At 40.9% G+C, this 26,633-nt stretch overlaps 1 protein-coding gene across 3 annotated transcripts in view; it reads right to left on the bottom strand.

Moving 5' to 3' along the window:
• usp31 (ubiquitin specific peptidase 31) overlaps positions 1-26,633 on the bottom strand; it is a 132,568-nt gene that overhangs the window by 53,627 nt on the left and 52,308 nt on the right. For all 3 annotated transcript variants that reach the window (XM_059979712.1, XM_059979713.1, XM_059979711.1), the window contains exons 3-5: positions 8,502-8,639; positions 2,682-2,770; positions 1,099-1,191 (exon numbers count right to left, since the gene is read on the bottom strand). In XM_059979712.1, the coding sequence (XP_059835695.1) occupies positions 1,099-1,191; positions 2,682-2,770; positions 8,502-8,639 (320 nt within the window). The remainder of the gene's footprint in view (positions 1-1,098; positions 1,192-2,681; positions 2,771-8,501; positions 8,640-26,633) is intronic.

The raw sequence follows: 26,633 nt of genomic DNA on the forward strand, positions 1-26,633 counted from the left end.
CTATTCTATGACTCTAATTTTCTTTCAGTCTTATACCAGTGAACCCATGATCTCAAAATTGGCACCCTTGGTCTGGATTCGTCCATCAAGGTAAATCACCCCAGAATCCACCTCCTCAGAACGTTGTGCTTCAACTACATCACCGCTCATTATTCTAAACTCCAAAAAGTAAGACACAACCTGCTCAATCTTTCCACAAAAGACAACTCGCTCATTCCTGGAGACAAAGTTCAAAAAGTTCATAATATTGTCAAAGAATGCCCGTACAACACAATTTATATTCATCTTCTCCAGGCAGCTATGAAATACAGAAAAGGCATGGGAGTTGTTGAAAGACATTAACACATTCCAGCCACCCCCCCCCCCACACGAAGAAACAAAACTCAAACTCCAAAATCCCCACCCCTCCCTCACAAAAAAACAGCAATATCAAACCCCCAACACCCTCCCTTGCAAAAGAGAACAGTGACAATAACATCAAACCCCCAAACCTTCTCTCACACTCAGATCGCCCACAAAGGAAAACACCAAGAATATCAGACCCCAAATCCCCAACTCCTCCCCCTCCCACAAAGTAACAGTTTGCCCACCCACCAATCAGCAACAAGAAAACAAAAATGGAGGAGGCCAATAAAACTGTAGTCAATCATCAGATAATAAATATACAATCAGAAACTCTCCTGATCAGTACCAGATCATACAGACTGGGAAATCTAACAAATTAACCAAAATTTAAGGAGAAATGTTTATATGTAAATAGGTTATGAACTAAAATGGACTACTCAAAAAACTGGTGGATGCAAATTCATTGAGATATTTCAAATGTTTACAGACTTGAAAAATAACAATTTATAGAGAAAGGGACTAAATTCAGACCATAGGCATGATCTCTGAGCTCTGCTCATATAGCTGGAAGAAGACAGTGCAATTAACTCTCCCACCACACCTATGGCATAGGACCACTTTAAATCTTCCATTGTTCTGTTAGATTCTATGCATTTAGTATCTGCGGTATTTAGGATATCAGACAGCAATTATGCAGTATTAATAGAGACCATGGATACTGACTTTTACAGCTGTAATAGTACAAACTCTTACCGGGTCTGAAGTGGCGGGATGGGCAGGGAGATGCAGAGAAATGGATCAAAGGTGTTGCTCTGTTTCTGGCAATGGGGACATGTCAAAGATGACCTGAAAAAGAAAATGAGAAACAACAGCCATTTTCTAGCAAATCTATTAACAAATTGGAAGCACAGAATCTGGGGGTCTTTCAAATGAGGATACAACATTAAATCTAGAAGCTATCCTGCAGCAAACTAGAAGATGCTTATCTGGACCTTAAAAAGGTCTCTGAAAAGGAGGGGTTGGAGGGCAGTGGGGTTAATCTGTGATTTTCTTCTTAAATTATTGTTAGCTTTATTACTTATCCTGAACTTTCCTTGGAGGCAACAAACACCATTGATGGAGTGTTCAAGGATTTTGACCCTGTGTCAATGAAGGTTCAGTAATATACTTCAGAATGGTCCTAGACGTGGAGAAAATAAAATTGGCAGTGTCCTTGTGCATCTGCTGCATTTTTTATCTGTGTAAACAGGTCCTGGGTTAGGAAGGAGCGTAGGTGTGTCGCATCCAGCAGTTTGTAGTGTAGGCATGCACGTTTCGGTGGTGGATCAGGTGCCAAACAAGCACACTACTTTGGCTTGATGCATCTTAAATAATGCTCATTTGTTATTTTTCTAGTGAATATCTTTTTTCTTTAACCATGCAAAAGTTTGTTACTTGAGGACAACAGCTGAAAACAGGAACGAGAAATTCTGCAGATGCTGGAAATCCAAAGCAACACACAGAAAGCTGGAGGAACTCAGCAAGTTAGGAGGCATCTATGCAAATAAACAAACAATTGACATTTAATGCAGAGATCCTTCATTAGGACTGATAAGGAAGAAGGAATAAAAAGATGAGGGGAGGGGTTAGAAGCATAGCAAGAAGACATTAGGTAAAGCCAGACGTGTAGGAAAGGTAAAGGCTGGAGAGGTAGGAATCTGATAGGAGGACTGGATCATAGGAGGAAGGGAATGAGGGGACCCAGGGAGAAATTAGATTGTTTCAAAAATGATCATTGCTTTTTTTTAAGCAAAGAAAATTCACTCAAGAGAGAAGGCATCTCAACTTAAGTCTATCATTTAAATGACACCTGTGTCAGTATAGCATCCCTTCAGCATTCTATTAAAATGTCAGACCAAATCCAAGTTAAATTTAATCAGAGGAGAGGGCCTACAGTGCATATGGGGGAGCATTAGAATAAATCTATGCCAACTGCCAGAGTTGAAACATGATTTTTTTTAGCAGTCAGCAAAATATTAAGTATCATATACTGTACTTTGCAGGCAAAACTAGCATGGGAAGAATTAACTGCAGAGTACAATAATCTACATGGTAACATCATGCTTTCATCTTACAAAATAGCTGGCCCTTGGGATAAGTCATGGTACCAACATCAATACCAATACGTCAACAGAAAAATGGCAGATTTGTGCAAGATGCTGTATAATGCTGTGTAAATATCTGAAAGCATTTTACCTCCCTGTTAAGCTTTAACTGCAGTCACTGCAGCAAAATACTAATGAAGTTTTGGAATATTTTGGCAACTCACTATTTCCCCTTTAAACTCTGATACTCACCTATACTGTGCTTGAAAGAGCTCCTGGACAAAACTGCTCCGTGCTGGGAGAGCCGGTCCTTCACCCATCCCATCCTCATTTAATGGAGGCTAAATAAAAGAAAAATACATTTATTTTAAAGTGTCTTACACAGCTTAAAATATGGTTTTCTGCAGCCAATTAGCAACAGGACAAATGTTATGGTAAATTAACTGCAGGTTTATCATCTCTAGATCAGATAGGAATTGACTTGTGTTCTATTAGAAATGTGAGGAAAATTGGTGTTATAGTTCACTCAGCTCGTTACAATAAACTGTCAATTGTTATTAGAAGACCCAATAAAATAACAGAATATAAATTAATATACATTAATATGGTAATATATTAATATATAATACAATGAAAATGAATAAAATAATGTGCACATTTAAAAAGGCAGTAGAAGTACTAGGAGTTTGATTAGGTAGATTAAAAATATCACTGATAATACAGGTTTAGCAAGAATTCTTATAAATTCCTGAAATCCACTAATCCATGATTAAAACTTTGAGGGTAATGGAACACAAAGAACTGCAGAATTTCAGGTCAATTAAGTCACCAACCCATAATGAAAAGCAAACATTGAAAAGAAAATGTTACAAATATGCTCATGAATTGCTTCATATGCTCTGTCTATTGTGATTATCCAAACGCTAGCCAAAGACAAGGGGGGAAAAGTGTCAATGAGCTAATGACAGTCATTCATTGCCTTGACTGCTTATTTTAATAAATAATGCATAGATAAACATTCCCAGAAACAATTACGGTCTTAGGTCAGAGCAAGCAGAAAAGAACATTCTTTGTATAGTCCCCGAGTTATGAAAAGGTTTCATTTCAAAGAACTGTCGGTAGGCTGATATTTCCATTTAAGTAACATTTATTTTCTATTGCTACTCATATCCTATCATTCTGAATGCACTTCCTATATTCATTTCAAATATTCATCCAAATTAAGCTATTGGAAAGTGTACTATATCCAACATGAATACCATTAATCATTTTATTACCTTGAAAATTTCTCTTCATTTTTTGAGAATTTGTGTAAAGTTTAGTTTCTGCGCCGGATCTTCCAGGAAGCCCCTATAGTTGAATATGAAGCCTCTTGCATTTAATTTTTCTTTTAGAAAGGGATAATGAAGACACACATCCATTCAGCTTTGCTTATCTATGAGCTGTAAGCAAAAAAGCACTTGCATTTCTTGTGCTGATGGAGGTATATTAAAATGAAGAAGATTGAATGTTGTCCTTTCTTTTGGCAGAGATGGAGAGAATGGGCATATCTTTGAAATACGCATAAAAGCATTGAGGATTCAGTGTTGTCTGCAAATTTTGAAATTACTGGGAAAGTTAACTTGATTTGCTGAGTGTTTCCAGCATTCATGTTGTTAGCTTCAGCTACACATTTTAAAAGAGAAATGCTAAAATTCCATGAGAAATGATCTCTCTCTCTCTCTTCCCACCCCCCCCCCCAACATATTTAAGGTCCACAAACATCAGTTTCAATTGCTTCCTATGCAAAGCAGCAATACTTCTGCAAATTCGCAAGGATGTGCCAGGTCTGGAGGACTTGGGTTATAAGGAGAGATTGAACAGATCAGGGCTTTATTTCTTGGAATGTAGAAGATTGAACAGAGATTTGATTATGATAGAGGGGCATAGATAGGGTAAATGCAAATTAGCTTTTTCCGCTCAGGTGGGGTAGAGGCCCTGGGTCAAGGGTGAAAGGTGAGACGTTAAGGGAAACATGAGGGGAAACTTCTTCACACAGATGGTCATCGGGTGTGGAATGAGCATTTGAGAGATTCGTATGGGTGCCTGGATGGTAGGGGTTTGGGAGTAGACAGTTTAAATGGTTCAACACAAACTAGATGGGCCAAAGAGCCTGCTTCTGTGTTGTACTTTTCCATGACTGTGACAAGAACTTAAAGATTATAAGTAATCTGTCACACAAAAATACACACAAAATTAGCAGCTAGCAATGGTATCTGATCCCATTACTTTAAAAAAAATCTTTTCATTATTAGCCCTGCCTCAGCATTCTTGTTTATTGACACATTCATAAATCTACTCTTCAATGGAACCCTCATTCTAATCGTCTAGAATGCTCTCACAAATGTCACTTGCATCAGCAACAAGGTCCTTTGAATGTTTCAGCCTTCTTTCATATTTCAATCTCACCTCAATACAAAAAAAGAAAATCAGTGTTCCAATTCAAAACACATTCAAGTAGAAAATTTCATTAATATTTTCCCTGTAGAGTTAATAAACTTGCTCCATTCTCAGATTATCAGTCTGTTTCCAACAGCACCATTGTCGAAATTAATACAACCACCATATTCAGCAGGTTTTAAACACACCTGCTCAACAAGTTCTTTGAACAGGTCCTCAACAGGTTACGAATACCCAATTTATGTACAACCTGTACATATAGACAAGCATTCGGGTGATCAGCAGGATTGATTTGCTGTCTGTTTTAGGGCTGCGGACATTATCTGCTGCCTGGGAACCTGTCCGTGGTCACAATACTGACTTGCAAACTATGCAGGTTACAAATGCTTCAATAACAGAATCCTGCTATAAGTCAAGTCACTTATATTTTCATTTCGACCATAACTGTTGGTACAGTACCTAGTAAAAATGAGACGTTTTTCAGGACCATGGTGTTACACGACAGTACAAGAACTAGACTGAACTACGTAAAAAAAAACAGCACAGAGAAAGCTACACTAATCTACAGACCTATATAGGACTGTGTAAAGTGCACAAAAACAGTGCAGGCATTACAATAAATAATAAACAGGACAATACATGTCAGTCCAGGCTCTGGGTATTGAGGAGTCTGATAGCTTGGGGGAAGAAACTGTTACATAGTCTGGTTGTGAGAGCCTGAATGCTTCAGAGCCTTTTTCCCAGATGGCAGGAGGGAGAAGAGATTGTATGAGGGGTGTACAGGGTCCTTCATAATGCTGTTTCCTTTGCAGATGCAGCGTGTAGTGTAAATGTCCATGTTGGCAAGAAGAGAGACCTTCTCAGCTGACCTCACTAACCGCTGCAGGGTCTTGCGATCCGAGATGGTGCAATTTCTAAACCAGGCAGTATAACCTGGGGAAGATCCGTGGAAAGCATCACTTTTAACTTTGCTAACCATCACTCATTGTTTTAACACTTAGTAACTTTAATAAGAGTTAATGCAAATGTAAAGAAATAATGCGTATTACGAAAAGATCAACAGAAACATCAAGAATGTTAACATGGGTTCATACATCTTAAAGTGTTTTATCATTTAAACTACATTCTACTCCCTTTTCTGTCAATGCCCCCATAACAATTCAACTATAGAGGAAATGCCATGCACTGACTTTATATATAGCCAAATGCTAAACCATACAATAGCAAGCTACTTACATACTCTGGAGTGCAAGGAGTGACAAATGGGATGTGGAATTCTGGGACTACCAGACCTCCAAACAAAAAACATTTTAAAAAATTTAAATTTAAAAAATGAAGCATTTCCAGTGACAGAAGCATCAGTGACCAGAGAGCTTAACATTAAAAAGAACCCTTAGGGACAAGTGATCATAGTATGATCAAATTCACCCTGAAATTTGAGAAGCTAAAGCCAGATGTATCAGTTTTACAGTGGAGTCAAGGGAATTAGAGGAATGGGAGAGGTAGCTGCCAGAATTGATAGACAAATAAAAACAATGGCTGGAATTTCTGGAAGCAGTTCAGAAGACACAAGATATATACCACCCAAAGAGGAAGTAGTATTCTAAAGGAAAGAGAAGTCAAAGTCAACATTAAAACCAAAGAGGGCATACAATAGAGCAAAAATTAGTGAGAAGTTAGAGGATTGGGAAGTTTTTAAAATCCAACAGAAGGCAACTAAAAAAAGTCATTGAGCCAAAGATGGAATACAAAAGGTAGCTAGCCAATAATATTAAAGAGGATAACAAAAATTTCTTCAGATACATGAAGAGTAAAAGAGAGGTGAGAGTGGATATCGGACTGCTGGAAAATGATGCTGGAAAGGCAGTAATGAGGGACAAGGAAATGGCAGACGAACTGAACAAGTATTTTGTATTACTCTTCACTGTTGAAGACACTAGCAGTATGGTGGAAGTTCCAGGTGTTAGAGGTCATGAAGTGTGTGAAGTTACCATTACGAGAGAGAAGGTCCTTAGGAAACTGAAAGGTCTGAAGGAAGACGAGTCACCTGGATCAGATGGTGTACACCTCAAGGTTCTGAAAAAGGTGGATGAAGAGACTGTGGAGGCATTGAGGATGAGGTCTCAGGGTAGTTGGAGGCACAGGGTAAAATAGGCCATAGTCAGCATGGTTTTCTCAAGGGAAAAATCTTCCCTGATAAACTGTTGGCATTATTTGAAGTAGCAGCAAACAAGATAGCCAAATGAGAAGCAGTTGAAATTGCAAAATTTCAAAAGGCTTTTGACAAGATGCCACATACGAAGCTACTTAACAAGCTATGAGCCCATGGTATGACAAAAAAAGATTCTAGCATGGATTAAGCAGTGGCTGATGGCAAAAGGAAAAGAGTGGGAATAAAATGAGCATTTTCTGTTTGACTGACAGTGACTAGTGATGTTCCACAGAGTCTGTGCTGGGATCAATTCTTTTTATGTTATATGTCAATGATTTGGAAGATGGAATTGATGGTTTTGTTGCAAAGTTTGCAGACGACACAAAGATAGACAGACGGGCAGTTAGTTTTGAGGAAGTAGACAGACTAGACCAAAAAAAAAGAAAATGGGTAAAGAATTGGCAAATGGAATACAATGTCAGGAAGTGGTCATGCACTTTGGTAGAAGAAATGTAGAGCAAATACAAAAGCTGAGGCACAAAGCAACTTGGGAGTCCTTGTGTAGGATTCCGCAAAGGTTAATTTGCAAGTTGAGTCTGTAGTGAGGAAGGGAAATGTAATATTAGCATTCATTTCAAGAGGGATGGAACATAAAAGTAAGGATCTAATGTTGAGATTTTATAAAGCACTGGTGAGGCCTCACTTGGAACATTGCGAGCAGTTTTAACCCCTATCTTAGAAAGGATGTGGTGAACTGGAAAGGGTTTAAAAAGAGGTTCATGAAAATGATTCCAGGATTGAATGGCTTGTGATATGAAGAGCGTTTGATGGCTCTGGGCCTGTATTTACTAGAATTCAGAAGAATGAGGGGTGACTTCTTTGATGAAAGGCCTTGATAGAGTGGATGTGGAGAGGATGTTTCCTATGGAGGGAGAGTAAGACCAGAGGACACGGCCTCAGAATAGAGCAGCATCCTTTTAAAACAGATGTGGTGAATCTGTGGCATTCTTTGCCACAGGCATCTGTGGAGGCAAAGTATTAATATATGTTTAAGATAGAGGTTGATAGATTCTTGGTTGGTCAGGGCATGACGGGATACGGGTAGAAACAGGAAATTCGGGCAAAGAGGAAAATTAGACCTGATATGATGAAATGGCAAAGCAGACCCAGGCCAAATTCTGCTCCTATATCTTACGGTCTTAAATAAAGTGTTTGGCAGAAATTGAAAGGGAAAGGGTAATAAATGTAATAACGACTTTCAAAAGAGAACTGGTGAATCTATCTAAAATGGTACAGAGAGATAGATAAATTTGACAGTTTGACCGAAAGGTCTGCATAGCCAAATGATCTCCTATTGCGACCCTAATAGATAGCCACATTAATTAATTAATTAAACAAAACAATGTACTAGAAAAATTCAGTGGGTGAGAAAAATTGTCACGTTTTGGGTTGAAACCTCATAAAAGGAATCAAGTTCATACCTTGGCAGGAGGTCTCACATTTGTTAAAACAATATTGTTCAGGTCTTCATGGACTCTGTCTAGAAGCCACAGGAGAAACTCTTGAGCATCATGCTGCGAGTTGCCACGATACTGGAAAGCATTTTTTGATACAACATTCTGAAATACAAAATAAAAATAGCTAGAATAGAAATTTACACAAGAAAGAAACCATTTATACTTCCAATCACTCTAAATACCTACACTATATATCTCAGCAAAATCCAACCTCCTATTCAAGGTGGACAGAGCAAACCAAAAAAAACTGCTTTTTGCATTTACCCAACAATGGAGAGGGCTTGCTATTACCACACACAAACAGAGGAGAAAGTAGAAAAGGTGGTGTAGGACTACCATGTGTAATTACAGGACATAGCAAAGGACAATGGAAAGGATTCTGACAGAAGAATACAAACATGCAGAATGAAGACTGAAATTAACAAGATCAAATTTACCATCTCTATACTTGCTTGGTAAATGGCAATAATAAATAATAGATAGGAACAGATGAAGTTCAGGTGCATATACAAAGAGCAAGATTAAACAATGTACTTTACTGTGGACTATAACATTAATAAAAGCTATTATTTGAGAGATTGGGGAATTTGGCTGCTTTGGCCAACAACTTTTGTTCCTCTAACAAAACTCACCACAATAATCACAATAGGTCACCAGCAGATGCAATCCCACTGGCTCTCCACGTCCTTGAATCACCTGGACAATGGTAATACCTACGCAAGGCTGTTCATTGAATGCAGAGCTGTAATCATCACCATCATACACTCAGTTCCAATCAACAAGGCCAAATTCCCAGGCCTCTGTACCTCACTCTGCAACTAGACCCTTGACTTACTCATCGGGAGGCCACAATCTGTGCAGATCAGAAATAACATCTCCTCCTCACTGAGGAATCAACACTGGTGCACCACAAGGATGCAAGCTTAGCCCACCGTTTAGCTATTCACATCTTATTTGCAGAGTTTATTGTCCACTGATCCTGTTTACAATTACTATAATAGATTTGCTAAGTATGCCTGCATAAAAGGGATCTCAGGGCTGTATGCGGTGACAGAATCAGAATCAGGTTTATTATCACCGGCAAGTGACATGAAATTTGTTAACTTGGCAGCAGCAGTTCAATGCAATACATAATCTAGCAGAGAGAAAAAATAATAACGTAATAAACAAGTAAATAAATTACTTATATAGAACAGATTTTTTTAAATGTGCGAAAACAGAAATACTGTAAAAAAAAAAGTGAGGTGGTGTCCAAAGCTTCAATGTCCATTCAGGAATCGGATGGCAGAGGGAAAGAAGCAGTTCCTGAATTGCTGAGTGTGTGCCTTCAGGCTTCTGTACCTCCTACCTGATGGTAACAGTGAGAAAAGGGCATGCCCTGGGTGCTAGAAGTCCTTAATAATGGATGCTGACTTTCTGAGACACCGCTCCCTGAAGATGTCCTGGGTACTTTGTAGGCTAGTGCCCAAGATGGAGCTGACTAGATTTACAACCCTCTGCAGCTTCTTTCGGTCCTGTGCAGTAGCCCCTCCATTCCAGACAGTGATGCAGCCTGTCAGAATGCTCTCCGTGGTACAGCTATAGAAGTTTTCGAGAGCATTTGTTGACATGCCAAATCTCTTCTAGCTCCTAATAAAGTATTGCCTTCCTTAGGACTACATCAATATGATGGAACAGGTTAGATCCTCAGATCTTGACACCCAGGAACTTGAAACTGCTCACTCTCTCCACTTCTGATCCATCTGGTATGTGTTCCTTCATCTTACTTTTCCTGAAATCCACAATCAGCTCTTTCGTCTTATTGACGTTGAGTGCCAGTTGTTGCTGCGGCACCAGTTGGCATATCTCACTCTTGTATGCCCTCTCATCACCACCTGACATGTATGTACTCTTGATAATAAATTTTACTTTGAACTTTGTTGGCAGAATTTCAGATGTTGATGAGGTGGTGTTCAGGAGTGAGATAGATTAGCTGATTGAGTGGTGTTGAAACAACCACCTTGCACACAAAATCAGTAAGGCCAAGTTGATTGTGGACTTCAGGAAGGAGAAGTCAAAGGAATGTAACAGTTCCCATCAAGGACTCAGCAGTGGAAAGGGTAAGCAGTTTCACATTCCTGGGTGTTATCCTGGGCCCAACATATTGATGCAATTACAATGATGAATCATCAGAGGCCACATTTCATTAGTTTGAGGAGACTTGGTATGTCAACGATTCGGGCCGAGACCCTTCGTCAGGACTGAAGGAGGAGGGGGCAGGGGCCCCATCAAGAAGGTGGGGGGGGGGAGGGGGGGAAAGAGAAAGCTGGTAGGTGCCGGGTGAAAAACCAATCAGAGGAAAGATCAAGGGGTGGGGGAGGGGAAGCAGGGAGGGGATAGGCAGGAAAGGTGAAGGAGGAATGTAAGGGGAAAGCACTATGGGTAGTAGTAGAAGAAGGCAGAATCAGGAGAGAAGTGATAGGCAGCTAGAAGAGGAGGCAGAAGGAAAGTGGGATGGGGGAAGGGAGGGGGAGGGAATTACCAGAAGTTGGAGAATTCAATGTTCATACCAAGGGGCTGGAGACATCACACTTTCCCTCTGCCTCCTCTTCCAGCTGCCTATCACCTCTCTCATGATTCTGCCTTCTTCCACCACCCATAGTGCTTTCCCCTTACATTCCTCCTTCACCTTTCCTGCCTATCCCCTCCCTGCTTCCCCTCCACCACCCCTTGATCTTTCCTCTGATTGGTTTTTCACCTGGCACCTACCAGCCTTCCCCTTCCCACACTCCCCCCACCTTTATGGAGCCCCTGCCCCCTCCTTCTTCAGTCCTGATAAAGGGTCTCGGCCCAAAACGTTGATTGCTCATTTCCATGGATGCTGCCCAACCTGCTGAGTTCCTCCAGCTTGTTTGTACATGTTGCTTTGACCCCAGCATCTGCAGTGTACTTTGTGTTTGGTTAGACTCTCACAAATTTCTACAGAAATAGTGGAGAGCATTTAACTTGGTTGCATAATCCACCCCAGACATTCCTCTCTCTTCTCTTCCCACCCCCATTACATCGAGAAGAAAATACAAGAGCCTATAAGCACATCCACCAGGTTCAAGGACAGTTTAGACAATAGACAATAGGTGCAGAAGTAGACCATTTGGCCCCTCGAGTCTGCACCGCCATTCTGAGATCATGGCTGATCATTCACTATCAATACCCAGTCCCTGCCTTGTCCCCATATTCCTTGATTCCCCTATCCATCAGACATCTATCCAGCTCCTTCTTCCTTCCGGAGAATTGGCCTCCACCGTCTTCCGAGGCAGTGCATTCCACACCTCCACAACTCTCTGGGAGAAGCTGCTCTTCCTCAACTCTGTTTTAAATAACTGACCTCTTATTCTCAATCCATGCCCTCTGGTACTGGACTCTCCCAACATCTGGAACATATTTCCTGCCTCAATCCTATCAAATCCTTTAATTATCTTAAACATTTCAATCAGATCCCCTCTCAATCTCCTCAATTCCAGTGTGTACAAGCCCAATCTCTCTGCGTAAGACAGCCCTGCCATCCCAGGAATCAACCTAGTGAATCTACGCTGCACTTCCTCAATTACCAGAATGTCCTTCCTTAAACCTGGAGACCAAAACTGTACACAATATTCCAGGTGTGGTCTCACCAGGGCCCTGTACAAATGCAAAAGAACATCCTTGCTCTTGTATTCAATTCCCCTTGTAACAAAGGCCAACATTCCATTTGCCCTCTTCACTGCCTGTTGCACTTGCTCATTCACCTTCATTGACTGGTGAACTAGGACTCCTAGGTCTCTTTGCATTTCTCCCTTACCTAACTCGACACCGTTCAGACAATACTCTGCCCTCTTGTTCCAGCTTCCAAAGTGGATAACTTCACATTTATTCACATTGAATGACATCTGCCAAGTATCTGCCCACTCACTCAGCCTATCCAAGTCTCCCTGTATTCTCCTAACGTCCTCTTCGCATGTCACACTGCCACCCAGTTTAGTATTGTCAGCAAACTTGCTGATATAGTTTTCAATGCCCTCATCTAAATCATTGACATAAATCGTAAAGAGCTGTGGTCCCAATACAGAGCCCTGTGGTACCCCACTAGTCACCTCCAGCCAGTCTGAGAAACACCCATTCACTGCTACCCTTTGCTTTCTATCTGCCAACCAGTTTTCTATCCATGTTGAAACCCTGCCCCCAATGCCATGAGCTCTGATTTTACTCACCAATCTCCTATGTGGCACCTTATCGAATGCCTTCTGAAAATCTAGGTACACAACATCTACTGGCTTACCCTCGTCTAACATCCTTGTTACACCCTCAAAAAACTCCAACAGATTAGTCAAGCATGATTTGCCCTTGGTAAATCCATGCTGGCTCGGCCTAATCTTATTTCTGCCATCTAGATGTGCCACTATTTCGTCCTTAATAATGGACTCGAGCATCTTCCCCACGACTGACGTTACGCTAACAGGGCGATAGTTCTCCGTTTTCTCCTTCCCTCCCTTCTTGAAAAGTGGGACAACATTAGCCACTCTCCAATCTTCAGGAACTGATCCTGAATCTAAGGAACATTGGAAAATGATTACCAATGCATCCGCAATTTCCTGAGCCACCTCTTTTAGAACCCTCGGATGCAGACCATCTGGACCCGGGGATTTATTAGCCTTCAGTCCTACCAGTCTACTCATCACAGTTTCTTTCCTAATGTCAATCTGTCTCAATTCCTCTGATATCTTATGACCCTGGCCCATCCATACATCTGGGAGATTGCTTGTGTCCTCCCTGGTGAAGACAGATCTAAAGTATGCATTAAATTCTGTTGCCATTTCCCTGTTTCCCATAACAATTTCTCCCAATTCATTCTTCAAGGAGCCAACATTGTTCTTAACTATCTTCTTTCTCTTCACATAGCTAAAAAAGCTTTTGCTATCCCCTTTTATATTCCTGGCTAGACTGAGCTCATACCTGATTTTTTCTCTCCGTATTGCTTTTTTAGTTAAGATCTGCTGTTCCTTAAAACTTTCCCAATCATCTGTATTCCCACTCATCTTAGCCCTGTCATACTTCTTTTTCTTTAATGCTATACAATCTCTGACTTCCTTTGTCAACCACTGTGGCCCCTTCCCCCTCTTTGAATCCTTCCTTCTCATTGGAATGAACTGCATTTGCATCTTTTGTATTATGCCCAAGAATATCTGCCACTGCTGATCCACTGTCTTTCCTGCCAGGGCATCCGCCCATTTAACTTTGGCCAGCTCTTCCCTCGTGGCTCCGTAGTCTCCTTTATTTAATTGCAACACTGACACCTCTGATCTGCCCTTATCCCTCTCAAATTGTAGATAAAAACTTATCATGTTATGATCACTACTTCCTAATGGCTCCTTTACTTCAAGATCACTTATCAATTCCTGTGCATTACACATCACCAAGTCCAAAATAGCCTCGTTCCTGGTTGGCTCAAGCACAAGCTGTTCCAAAAATACATCCCTTAGACACTCCACAAACTCCCTATCCTGGGGTCCAGCACCTACCTGATTCTCCCAGTCCACCTGCATGTTGAAATCTCCCATAACGACTGCATTACCTTTAGCACATGCCAATGTTAACTCCCTAATCAACTTGTACCCAATATCCACACTACTGTTTGGGGGCCTGTACACAACACCCATTAGGGTCTTTTTACCCTTACTGTTCCTCAGCTCAATCCACACAGACTCTACTTCCCCTGTTCCCAAGTCACCTCTTGCTAAGGACTGAATCTCATTCCTCACCAACAGGGCCACCCCACCCCCTCTTCCCATATTTCTGTCTCTACGATAGCACGTATACCCTGGTACACTCAATTCCCAGGCCTGATCCCCTTGCAGCCATGTCTCCGTTATCCCAACAATATCGTAGTTCCCCATTTTCATCTGAGCTTCAAGCTCATCTGTCTTATTTCTGACACTACGCGCATTCAAGTATAGAATTCTTAGCCCATTCCTCCTCTCTTTGCTTAAAACACTGTCTATTGTACCTAACCCAGCTCCTTGAACTTCCATCGGGCAAATTGCACCCTGAATTTTGATGACCTTCTCAAGATCACCCAAACCTTGTACACATTTAACCCCATGCACCTTCTGACCAACCTTCTGGATCTGGATCCCTGCCCCCTGCAAATCTAGTTTAAACCCCCCCCGAGCAGCACTGGCAAATACTCCTGCAAGAATGTTAGTACCCCTCCGGTTCAGATGTAGACCATCCCTTCGAAGCATATCCCAATGTCCCTGGAACAAAGACCAATTATCCAAAAACCTGAACCCTTCCTTCCTGCACCATGCTCTCAGCCTCGTATTAATGTGCATAATCATTCTATTCTTCGCCTCACTCGCACGTGGCACAGGTAGCAATCCCAAGATTGTCACCCTGGAGGTCCTGCCTTTCAGCTTCACTCCTAACTCCCTGAACTCTCTAAGCAGGACCCCCTCACTCACCTTACCTACATCATTGATCCCTACATGGACCACTACATCTGGGTTCATGCCCTCACTCTCAAGAATAGCCTGCACCCGATCTGAGATGTCCCGGACCCTGGCACCACTGTTATAAGACCATTGAATGGTGCCCTGGTATAGTATGATAGATTTCACGATTTAATTCATTAGGTAGGACTTCGCACTTCATTCTCTATCTGCACTGCTCATTGTAAATATAACACCATATTCTGCACCATTTTACCTTGTACTACCTCCATACACTGTTATAATGATTGGATGAATAGTATGCAAGATTTTTACTGTACCTCTGGACAAGACAATAATAAACCAAATTACCAATCTAGTTTGAATTGTTGATAGTGTCTGCATCGATCATAACTGCATTAAAAAGTTTTTGTACTTTCCCCATATCTCATATCATTCATTTAATCTGGTATCTGGCCAATCATCCAAATGCCAGAAACAAGAATCCTATTTAATTTGTTACATTTTCAATTTTTTAAGCACTTCTCAACATCTTTTTGAAATACGTTGGATAAAGTTAGTTGGAAGACAAAGGACAAATACAGAGATATGATCTAATGCCATATGCAATACGATACTTTGAGCTGCTAGGATTACAGGAATGCTGATAGAATAAACAGCTGCTCAAGGACGTGTAATACAGGATAAAGGATTAGACTAGACATGATGGAATTTGATTCAACTGTCTACACTGCACAACTTTGCCAAATGTCTCCATCACATTCTGAATGCATTATGAAAGGATAATCAATTACAAAAGGTCCATGTTAGCTAGACAAGCTAAATGGCTTTGTTTACCCAGCACATGAAGTTACAAATTTCTGCATGTCACTCACACTTATCCCTAAGGAGGTGGTGAACCGTTGGCCACTGAAGTCCTTCAAATAAAAGTACAGTACTCCTTCAATGGCGTTATAAAGATGTTCCAGGATAATGGAACATGCTATGAAGGAACTGCAAAGTATTTAAGTTGACATGCTTTATGATTAAGGGAAATTCAAGTAGCATCATTCACACACAACTGCTATCTTCATTCTCGGTATCAAGTGTTGTTGGTTCAAGAGGTGCCCTAGCAGTAGCTTATGCAAGTAACCGAAGTGTACAATACTTTATTGGCTGCATACCTTTAATATTTTGGCTGTGGGGGAGTGAATGCTTAGATTGGTAAATGGGCTACCAATTAAGCAGCTGCTTTCTCTCGATTGAAGCCAATGTTGTTGAGGCTCCCCACATCCAAGCAAGTGGAAGGCATTCAAACACACTCTAGTTGTTACCTCGTAGATAATGGAAATCCTAAAGGAAAACCAACACCTCCAGCCCACCTCGCACACAAGTATCATGCCTCTGACTTATTTGTGGAAAAAGGATATTCATGAAGTTGTGGCCCTATTATCTTGAAATAAAGGATGAAAGATTACATAATTAAATCCTACAAAACACGATGGGGTTTCATGGGCAGAATGGAAGGAAAATGCTTCCCATAGTTGCATCTAGAACAGGGGTGGGCAAACTTTTTGACTTGTGGGCCACAAAGGGTTCTAAAATTTGACAGGGGGGCCGGACCAGGAGCAGATGGACGGAGTGTTTTGGTAATACACCGCAAAAGAGAAAATAAAATATCATGGGATATGTAGAAAACATGTGCTTTAATTTCAATTGAAAATGAACAAATGCATTACAACAAAATATCTGTCTTTGAAGTCCCATGGTATTTAGCTATTTATTGAAATGACTTTTAAAACACTGAAAATTAAATGAATAAAATACAGCTTTTTTTAATAGTAACAGTTATTATTTTAAAGCACTGAAAATTCTGTTATCCTTCAAGATATTATCATCATCACTCTCCTCCTGCCTGTCTTTATTTCAAAAACGGTAGGAGATGCAGGTCTACTTGTCCTGCTCCTTCTTATTCAATTGTCCCCTGTGCCAAAACTCAACAACGACCAGCACAAGGACAGAACAGTGACAGCGCGCCAGTATGCGGAGCGCGTTATTTGATCTGGAGCGCATTTTTTATTTTGAGAACGTACTTGCACCTGCGCACTACTCATGTCCATCACTTAACAGAAATGACATGTAAAATGTAAGGCTTATTGAAAAAAATATTTTCAAATGCATTTTTTACATAACACAACGAAGAAATTTATTTTTAATTTCAGTGGGAACAGTGTTGTTGGTCTCCCTTTTTAGCCAGCACATCAAAGTCTGGATTTAGTTTTGTTGTGGCGATTCTCAGGATGGATCTGAGGTGTTGGTCAGTTAACTTGGATCTGTGGCTGGCTTTGTTGATGTTCATGACGCTGAATGCCTGTTCACACAAATAGGTCGAGCCGAACAAAGAGTAAAGCACAAATGTGGAGTAATACGCTGCACCTCAACAAAGGTCAATGTGTAGCGGTGTGCTACATGCAGCGCTAAAATTATGACATGGAGTCGGTAACTGCAGTCGAAGAAAAAAAACTTTATTTGAAATCCCCAGCCTCACTTTTAAGCCTCCCTTAACCTGCCCCCCGTGGCGCAGAGGCTCCAAAGCTCTGTGCTCGCAAATCCCCGCAGGTTATCTCCCTTAGCTGGAACGCTGGCTAATTGTGAGCCGGTTCGGATGTGCCAGGAAATGGGTCGCCACAAATGTATATAGAGTGCGTCATCTATTGGGAAAACGCCAGAATTGCAGGGAAAAAACGTTAACAAGGTTTATTAATATAATTTCATCAAGTTCTGCGGGCCAGATTAAAAGCATATGGCCCGCAGGCCGTAGTTTGCCCATGCCTGATCTAGAAACAGGGGTCAAAGTCCAAATTAAACACGTTTAGGAACAAGATGTGAAGAAATTTATTCATTCAGGAGGTGGCAGATTTTTTTAGCAGTCTTTACCAGAGGGCTCCGTTGTTCATTCAAACCAATATCGATACCTTAAATATTAAAAGAATCAAGGGATATGAGAATAGTGCAGGAAAATGCTGCCAAGATTACCACAATCTTGATAAACAGTATTGCAGGTTTGGAAGCCAAATGCCTATCCTGCTTCTATTTCTGATGTTACATGAAACTCATCAGTCCATGCACCAAAGAAGCTGCAGGTAGGCACCTACTGTTTCAGTTGAAAATAGAATTGCAAAATATGATGGTATTCAGTATCAACAGTAATTATATTTTATTGAACAGGTACAACTCAAATGTTGATATACTTTCTCCATTTTGGGCATTGATTTCAATTTACCAGGCTTCCTTGATACCACATTTAGGATATTTGTAGAATGCCCATGAGATTACTTTTTAGAGCAGCTTGTGATTGAGACACTAGAGGAAAGGCAATTCTGGCTTGGGTGTTGTGTAACGAACCAGATTTGATTAGGAAACTTAAGGTAAAGGAACCCTCAGGAGACAGTCATCTTAATAGGATAGAACTCACCCTGCAGCTTCAGAGTGAGACGATAACGTCAGATGTAGCAGGACTCAGCAGGACAGGCAGCATCTATAGAAAAGAGTAAACAGTCGACATTTCGGGCCAAGACCCTTCCCCAGCAAATAGAGCAAAGCCATGTGTTCATGATGAGGGCAGACAAACTCCTTACGGACAGCAGCACAGATTTTACAGCCAACACTTTAAAGTGTTACACGAACCGCTGCATACTGTGCCACCCTGAAGTAGGATGTAGCTTCCTGGAAACCCTCAAATGTGCAGGACTGATGTCTAAACCGCCATTTAATGAGTAAGCTATAAGGAAAACAGCAATAAGATGGAATATAGAAGAAAATGGTACAGAGAAAGCAGGAAAACCATTAGAGTGTGTTGAAATAAGATTGAAAAGAATACCATACATCACTTTACTGTACAGTTTCACAACTTTGCAGGAATGGGACCTGCTCTCGGGGTTTCACATTATTTGGCGCGCCAAGGGTGTGGCCTAAGAGCTTTGTTCATCTTTGGAGGTCTGAGATTTTGTGACTGTGTGTGTGTGTGTGTGTTGTGGGGGGGGAGGTGGCAGCAGAGGTTGGTGTCCAGATAGTAAATCGGTGTGTCATGGGAGTCAGAAGAGCTCAGGCTATGTGCCTGAAAACCTGAGATGTTTGGACACAGAGCTCAGAAAAAGCAATGCAACGGACTTTTAACATCGTAAACCAGCAAGTTATGTTATGTCATTTCTCTTGCTGTGAAATAGAGACACCTCTTTCTCCCTTATTAGGAAGAGAGAGCCTGTGGTATGTCGAATACTGGGTGAACAAGTAGTCTTTGGGGTACTGCAAGTCTGTGTTTTTGTTGTTGCTTTACTCACGCTTGAGTGCTCAGTGGTGGGTGTCAGTTTTTTTTAAGCTGGTGGGGGGAGAGGGCGGATCATTGCTTGCTGCCACTTTCACGCCAAGGAGGGGAGCTGGGGGGGGGGGGACTTTGGAGCTCCAACACTCAACTATCATTATTTGGGGGCACTCATCTTTTTCATGGATGGTTGCAAAGAAAAAACATTTCAAGATGTATACATTTCTAACATTAAATGTACCTTTGAAACCATTTCATATTAAAATTGCACAAAAGGTGTATAAAAGCAAGATAACCCTATGTCAGCATGTTAAATTGGACTCAAGTTAAAACCCTCACATACTGTGATTTGCAAAGCTTTATTAAGATAAACAGCCATATCATTCAAGAGATCACTGACCGAATTTCTAGCTTGGCAGCAGAGACAACAGCATGGTGCACATGAAATAGAAGAAACTGATAGACTCAGGTGTATGTTATTTATCACTTCCCTATCCCCATACTCCCAAGGTCAGCCATGGTTGAGTGATCCTTCCATGGCCTCCTGTACGAGGTCTGCATTTTAGGGGGACTTCAACCCTGGACTTTCTAGGAAACAGGGCCGTGCAGTCAACCTCTTCCAAATTAGAGGAAGACCGAGAGGAGTGGTAGCAGGCTAAGCATCCAGGAACAGATGCAACATTTGGAAATGCTCCCAGTCTCAGCAGTTACAGAGAAAGCTAGAGAACAGTGGCAATTTTTTTACTGATACGTGTTTTAGCCCTGTGGGATTTGAAAGGCCTCCAGCATACAAATCTTCTGAAGGAAGTCGGGATTGAGAAAAGGAAAAATAACAGCAAGGCTCTTGCTTCCCAACATCAAAAGTATCTTTTAACCTTCCAGAGCTGTGATTTTAACACAGGAGGCAGCTATTCGTGTTAATAGTTCTAAACTGCTGCAGTAGTACCTGGATTTTATTTTATACAGAAGTTCCATGCCCTATCCTTCATGGATAACAAGAACTGCAACTACTCAAGAATTGATCAAATGGAATATTCTAAATCAAAGGGTCTCAACCCAAAATGTCAACTACTCTTTTCCACAGATGCTGCCTGGCCTGCTGAGTTCCTCCAGCATTTTGTGTGTTGCTTATTCAAGACACACTTCCACCACTGAATCATGTGATTACAAAATTCTTTAGAAAATCAAAACCTGTTTAAAACTTCTGAGAATCACATAGCCTGCAAATATAAACAATGCTAGTGAAAGACTGCTGGAAACCACTTTTAAAGACTGGATAAATCAATTGTATTGAAGCAGTCTTTATGATTGCCTCTCAAGCAATCCATTACATTGCTGAATAGTTCTGGTTCCACTGGTCACTTTCAATTTTAACCTTTCCATTCCTGGTACAGAGAAATCATATAGTGTTTCAAATGAGCAGAGGATAGTAGTCTTTTTCTACTCAATGTACACTACAAGCACTGTCAGAGCAGTCAGGTACCTCCACATGTTCAGATTTCGAAATCCCATTTTAACACAAGTACAGCACTACCTTATCTGAAGGACAAGAAATTAGATGAACGATAAAGTAATCCAATTTAGCAGCTTTAAATGAAGAAAAAAAACTAGCTAAGAAGCAGTTCCCATCCGCTGACTTTCTGAAACCACCGTTGCCAGAGCAGACTAAATACCATTCCTCAGCCACCAGAAAACTTGCAAAGTTCTTACAGAAACAATAAAGGATCTGATTGCACTGGAGAAAGCACAGATAAAATTCACCAGGAACTTAACTAAAATGTAAATATCTTTTATACCAAGACACTTTATAAACTGAGTTTGTTTGCTTTGGAGCAGACTAGGTTGAGGGAGGGCAGACGAAGGCACCAGAAAGAATTATAGGAAAGATATACGATAATAATTAAAAATCTCTTCTTCCCCCCCCCCCCCCACTGTGACACTGTCTAAATCAAGGGAGCATAGGTTTAAAGCAAGATGTAGTTGGCTTAGAGAGGATGGGGGGTGGAATTTTGCCCACATGGTTGGAGTTGGAGTCTGAATTAGTGCCTGAAAAAGGTGATGGAGATAGAAACTCATTTAAGAAGCATTAACTAAATTCTGAGGCCATAGACCTGATGAGATAAATGGGACAAGCATTGACAGTGATGGACCTGTTTCTGTGCTGTCTCTATGACTAAAATATGAAATCCAAGTAGCTCAACTTGAGAATTAATTTTAGTTAATTTTGTAACAGAAAATATAAATGAACAGTTAGCAAGCTGCACTAACTACGTGAAGAAACTCAAAGCTTCAAACATTGCACAGACATAAAAGAATTACTCATAGATTTAAGGGATCAAACAGTAACTGAAGAACAAAAGTGTGAAATTATTACTGAAGGCCAGCCACAAGCCAGGGAGAATTGCCATGTCCTTTCCTCGCCAGAAAATAGGAACAGCTGCAAGATTAAAATGTAACTTACAGAGAACATATCTGTATTGAAGCCTAGCTTCTGAACACACAGACAATTCATAAGATAGTTCAGAGACTCCAAGAAGGATTTCTGATGATGGTTCCAAAGGGCGCTGACACAATGTGCCCATACTCCCACACCCAGTATTACATCAGAAATGATGAAAATGATAGAATTCTATATGAACTACTCAACAGATATGCAGTCCTTGGTCTGGAAGCTGAGACAATGGTAAAACAGTCCAATGTTATCAGATGATTGAACCATTCTCCACCCTGCCTCTACTGTTCAGTTTCACAGTACTGGTATTCACCCTCACATTTTCCCCTAGGAATCTGGGATGATTGGTGTTGCATCTATAGCATTCCCCACTTCACTTCATAAGTCGAGGGATAGAGTTTAAGAGTTGAGGTAATGATGCAGCTCTATAAAACTCTGGTTAAGCCACACTTGGGAGTACTGTGTCCAGTTCTGGTCACCTTACTATAGCAAAGATGTGGAAGCATTGGAAGGGGTACAGAGGAGATTTGCCAGGATGCTGTCTGGTTTAGAGAGTATGCGTTATGATCAGAGATTAAGGGAGCTAGGGCTTTACTCTCTGGAGAGAAGGAGGATGAGAGGAGACATGATAGAGGTATACAAGATATTAAGAGGAATAGATAGAGTGGACAGCCAGCGCATCTTACCCAGGGTGCCGCTGCTCAATACAAGAGGACATGGCTTTAAGGTAAGGGATGGGAAGTTCAAGGAAGGTTTTTTACTCAGAGAGTGGTTGGTGCGTGGAATGCACTGCCCGAGTCAGTGGTGCAGGCAGATACACTAGTGAAATTTAAGAGACTACTAGACAGGTATATGGAGGAATTTAAGGTGGGGCTTACATGGGAAGCAAGGTTTAAGAGTCGGCACAACATTGTGGGACGAAGGGCCTGTACTGTGCTGTACTGTTCTATTTCCTGTAACCTATTTTCATTCACAACACCATCCTTATTCTTGCACATACCTGCAACTGGGCTACTGTACAGAAGCTAATTAACCTAGCAACCAGCTGGATTCGGGATGTGCAAGGAAACTGGAGCACCAGAGGGAAGCCCCATAAAGGTCACAGACAATGTGAAAACTGCACACAGGCAGCAATGGAGGCCAGTTATCTTGAACTGCAGCTGGAAGGAAGAAGCACTACTTGCCTACTGTACTAGCCACTTTTCACAAGTATCTTCAGGTAACAGTCACCAACTTATACAAAGACAAAACACTTGTCATTTGGGATTCTGTACTGTGGATTTCCAGTGTGTGTCATGCCAAACAGGCTCAGCTAAGGGCTGTAGAATCACTCACGCATCAAGCCCCTTGCCTCTACCTCACTAGAAGCTCCAAGAGCAGGAATAAAAGTAACATTACCCAACTCATTAGATTACCAGAGGATTCAAGTTAATGATAGGGCCGGAATTTGGAAAACAATAATGAAAAATGAACGTTTAAAAAATTAATGTATTAATCAAGTATGAAGAGCTAAATTCAGGAAGCTCTACAAATACTCAAGTCAGGCAGCATATGGAAGAGAAAGGCAGCCAATATTGCAGTTTGGTATCCTAACATTCCTAGTGAGAAAGGATTACCTTTTCAAACAACGAAAAACAAAATGGATGGTGTAACATCTAACCCAATAAATACCAGACTGTTCTTAGAAGGTTAATGTGGTGAGCTAAGTGCCAAAGTGAACCACCTATACCCCCCCAAACAGAATAAACGTGCACTGAATCCATCACATCTTGAATATTTTCTTTCCTTCCACATGTCATTACATTCAAATAATCAAAACTTATTTACTGCAGAGAGAGGCAGAGGTAAAAGATCAACCATCATCTTACTGAACAGTAAAGTACAAGGAGGCACAAGGCCTATTTCCACTTCTTTGAATCCAAAAACCTCTAAGGTCGCTTTAGCAACACAGGTCTGGGCACAGCAGCCCAGGTTCAATGAAGCCTTTGTGGAATTTGCACTTTCCTTTATGACTGCATGGGTTTTCTTCAGGTGTTACAGTTTCTTCCCATATCCCAGTCATGCGGGTCATAGATTGATTGGACTTTAAATTGCCCTTAGGTGGAAGGTGTTTATTATTTTTACATATAACCATAACCAAATTGCATATGTCATGATGCTACCTACCACTTGATATGCCCACACCTCACTTAAAGTAAAAATGTTTTCCTTTCAATTGATTTAATGTTTTGATATTATAAAACATAAGTGGTAATAAGGTGTTTTTAAAAAAACAAATCTGAGATGACTACCAACCAGTTGATGCACAGTAAGGAGTTCAAGTTTAAAGAAAAGCAGCACAGTCCATGTTTCTTCGGAAGGGAAGACACAATTGAGTTTTAAGTCAGTAAACCAGAATTCACAGGTTCATAAGCAGTGTGTACTGGGTGAAAATACTCAAAAAGCAAAAATGGCAGGCTAAATCAGAAAGACAGCTGCATTTGATTGCTAAATGGGTAATTGGCTCATGTATACTGAGCTAACTGTACAGCATTTTAAAGCAAATTAATAGCCAATGAGAAACGAGTAGCAATTTTGCTGAGTGCTTTTGGGTTTAAAGGCATACAGTTTGCTTTGAAGTTCAACCAAACCAGCCAAAATGTGCTTAACTGATATTGTGAAAGTAATGCAGGAACATTCAGAAACAAAGCCATTGTTGACTGCAGAACACTTTAGGTTTCATAAGCAGAATCAAAAGCAAAGGGAGTCTATTTCAGTGCACGTGGCTGAACCAAATAAATTGTCTGAGCATTTTCAGTTTGGTAATGTACTTAATGATGCCTTGAGAGTTTGTTTAGCTTGTGGAATCCTACAACATTCAAAAACAGCTCCTAACTGCAGTACGACTTGTAGCTGAAATTGCTGCATCACTGAGTTGCAGTCACGAAAGTGAGCATGACAAAACTGCAATGTCTATACAGAAACCAACCTGACTGGACAAATTGTGTTACTGTGGTGGCAGGGGCTCACATACACCAGATCAATGCAGATTTAAATGTGAAACTTGTAGAAAATGCAAAGTAGGCCGCATACAAAGAGTATGCTGGACAGACAAAAATGAAGAAACTGCAGAGAGGATAGAAAAAAATTAAAATTTTACTTTTAAGAAGAGCTCTAATTTACATGCTGCTGATGAAAAATTGAGAGTGACACAGGATTGCGTAGTCTTAAAACTTACAATGTGAAAACTGGAAATAGACAAGTTATATGGGTTACAGAAGAAATGAATGGCAAATTAAAGTGGAATTGGACATTGAAACAACTGTTTCAGTTATTGCACAAAATGAGTTTGAACAGCATTTCAAAGATACTGAAACTGAAGCCTACAGATATCCAAGAACTTATACTGGAGAAAAGATAACCCCTGTGGGAATGATTTTCAGAACAGCCACATTGTGCTTGTATGTGATAAAAGCAGGAAGGCCAACATTATGGGGGTTTGATTGGATGAGACAACTACAACTTGGAGATCCATCCACAATTTGCATGCCACATTCTCTACAGAGGGTGGGGCCACAATAGGACTTGACAACAATTTAGAGTTTATCTGTGGAAACCACTTAATTTCTACCTTTAAAAACTTTTTCCTTTTCAAAGTAAATGGGGTTCTGTCGAAGACCCTGGCCTAGAGCTACACTAAAATTTCAGTTCTTTGCAGCGATGGGACCTGCTCCTGGGACTCACCAACCAGTCATTTTACGATATCCCAAGGGCACAGTTCTAGAAGAATAGCATCCCTTCAGAGGTTTGAGGCTTTGCTGCCCTGGGAATGAACAGACTCTCTGCCGGTGATTCCAAATGAAGCGTCACTGGGGGGGGAACAGAAGATCGGGAACAGTGGATCAGCAGTCAGGGGCTCTGTACTTGGATTGCACCCTCTCTCTCTCTCATTGGTGGGGAAGAGGTTACCATTCTCAAGTCAGAACTCGGAATAAATGTGATGCAGCAGGATATAACACTGTAAATCAGCAAGTTATTTTGTTTATGCCGCCCCTCTCGCTGTGAAAGGGTGACATCTGTCCTTTTACTAGGGGGAGAGCCTGTGGTATGTCAAATTTATCTGGTGAATGATTAGTTCTTGTTGTACTGCAAATCACGGTCTTGCTATTGCCTGCTTGGTGGGTGCAGGGTGCTGTTGCTTTTTTTGATTAAGTGAGAAAGGGGGAGGGTCGTTCCTTTGCTGCTGCTTGTGCATTGGAGGGGGGAGTACGGGAGCTTTGAACATTTTTAACTGTCACTCTTTCTTTGGGGCACTCTTCTGTTTTCATGAATGTCTGTGAGGAACAAGAATTTCAGATTCTGTATTGTTTATATTCACTGATCTCAAATGGAACAACTGAAAAATAAAGTCAACTGTAAGTAAATTAAGGTACTGGATCATGCCACAACTGTCTCCATGCAGTACACCTTGAACCACTGCCCAGAGGGCAAACAGGTCATAGTGACAACCTCATACCTCTGGTTGGAAAGCATACTGGACCAGGGAAGGACCATGATGTTCAGCACAATCATGAAAGTAACAAAACAGTAGTTCAACTACAACAGTTCTTGTAGGCAACATATCTGAAAAGGCTAGTATGTTAATCAGGCAGTTACTTGTAAAATGTGGCTTGGTTTTAAACTGGAAGAGAGTTCAAGGAGCTTCAAAATGCTGCAAGCATTCAGCTTTAGTGTGCATAACCAGAATCTGCTGTGTGCATTAAGGTTATTGTATGTACTTCAAGTGGGAAACAAAAAGCTGTTTTTAAAAATAGATGCAAAGACCAAAGCCCAGCTGGAAGAATGCAAGGCCAAAAAGAAAGGAATCAATGGAGATACAAAAACATAGGATTTGTCAGGTA

This window comes from Hypanus sabinus, chromosome 9, assembly GCF_030144855.1.
Source record: "Hypanus sabinus isolate sHypSab1 chromosome 9, sHypSab1.hap1, whole genome shotgun sequence".
In the NCBI taxonomy this organism is placed as follows: Eukaryota; Metazoa; Chordata; class Chondrichthyes; order Myliobatiformes; family Dasyatidae; genus Hypanus; species Hypanus sabinus.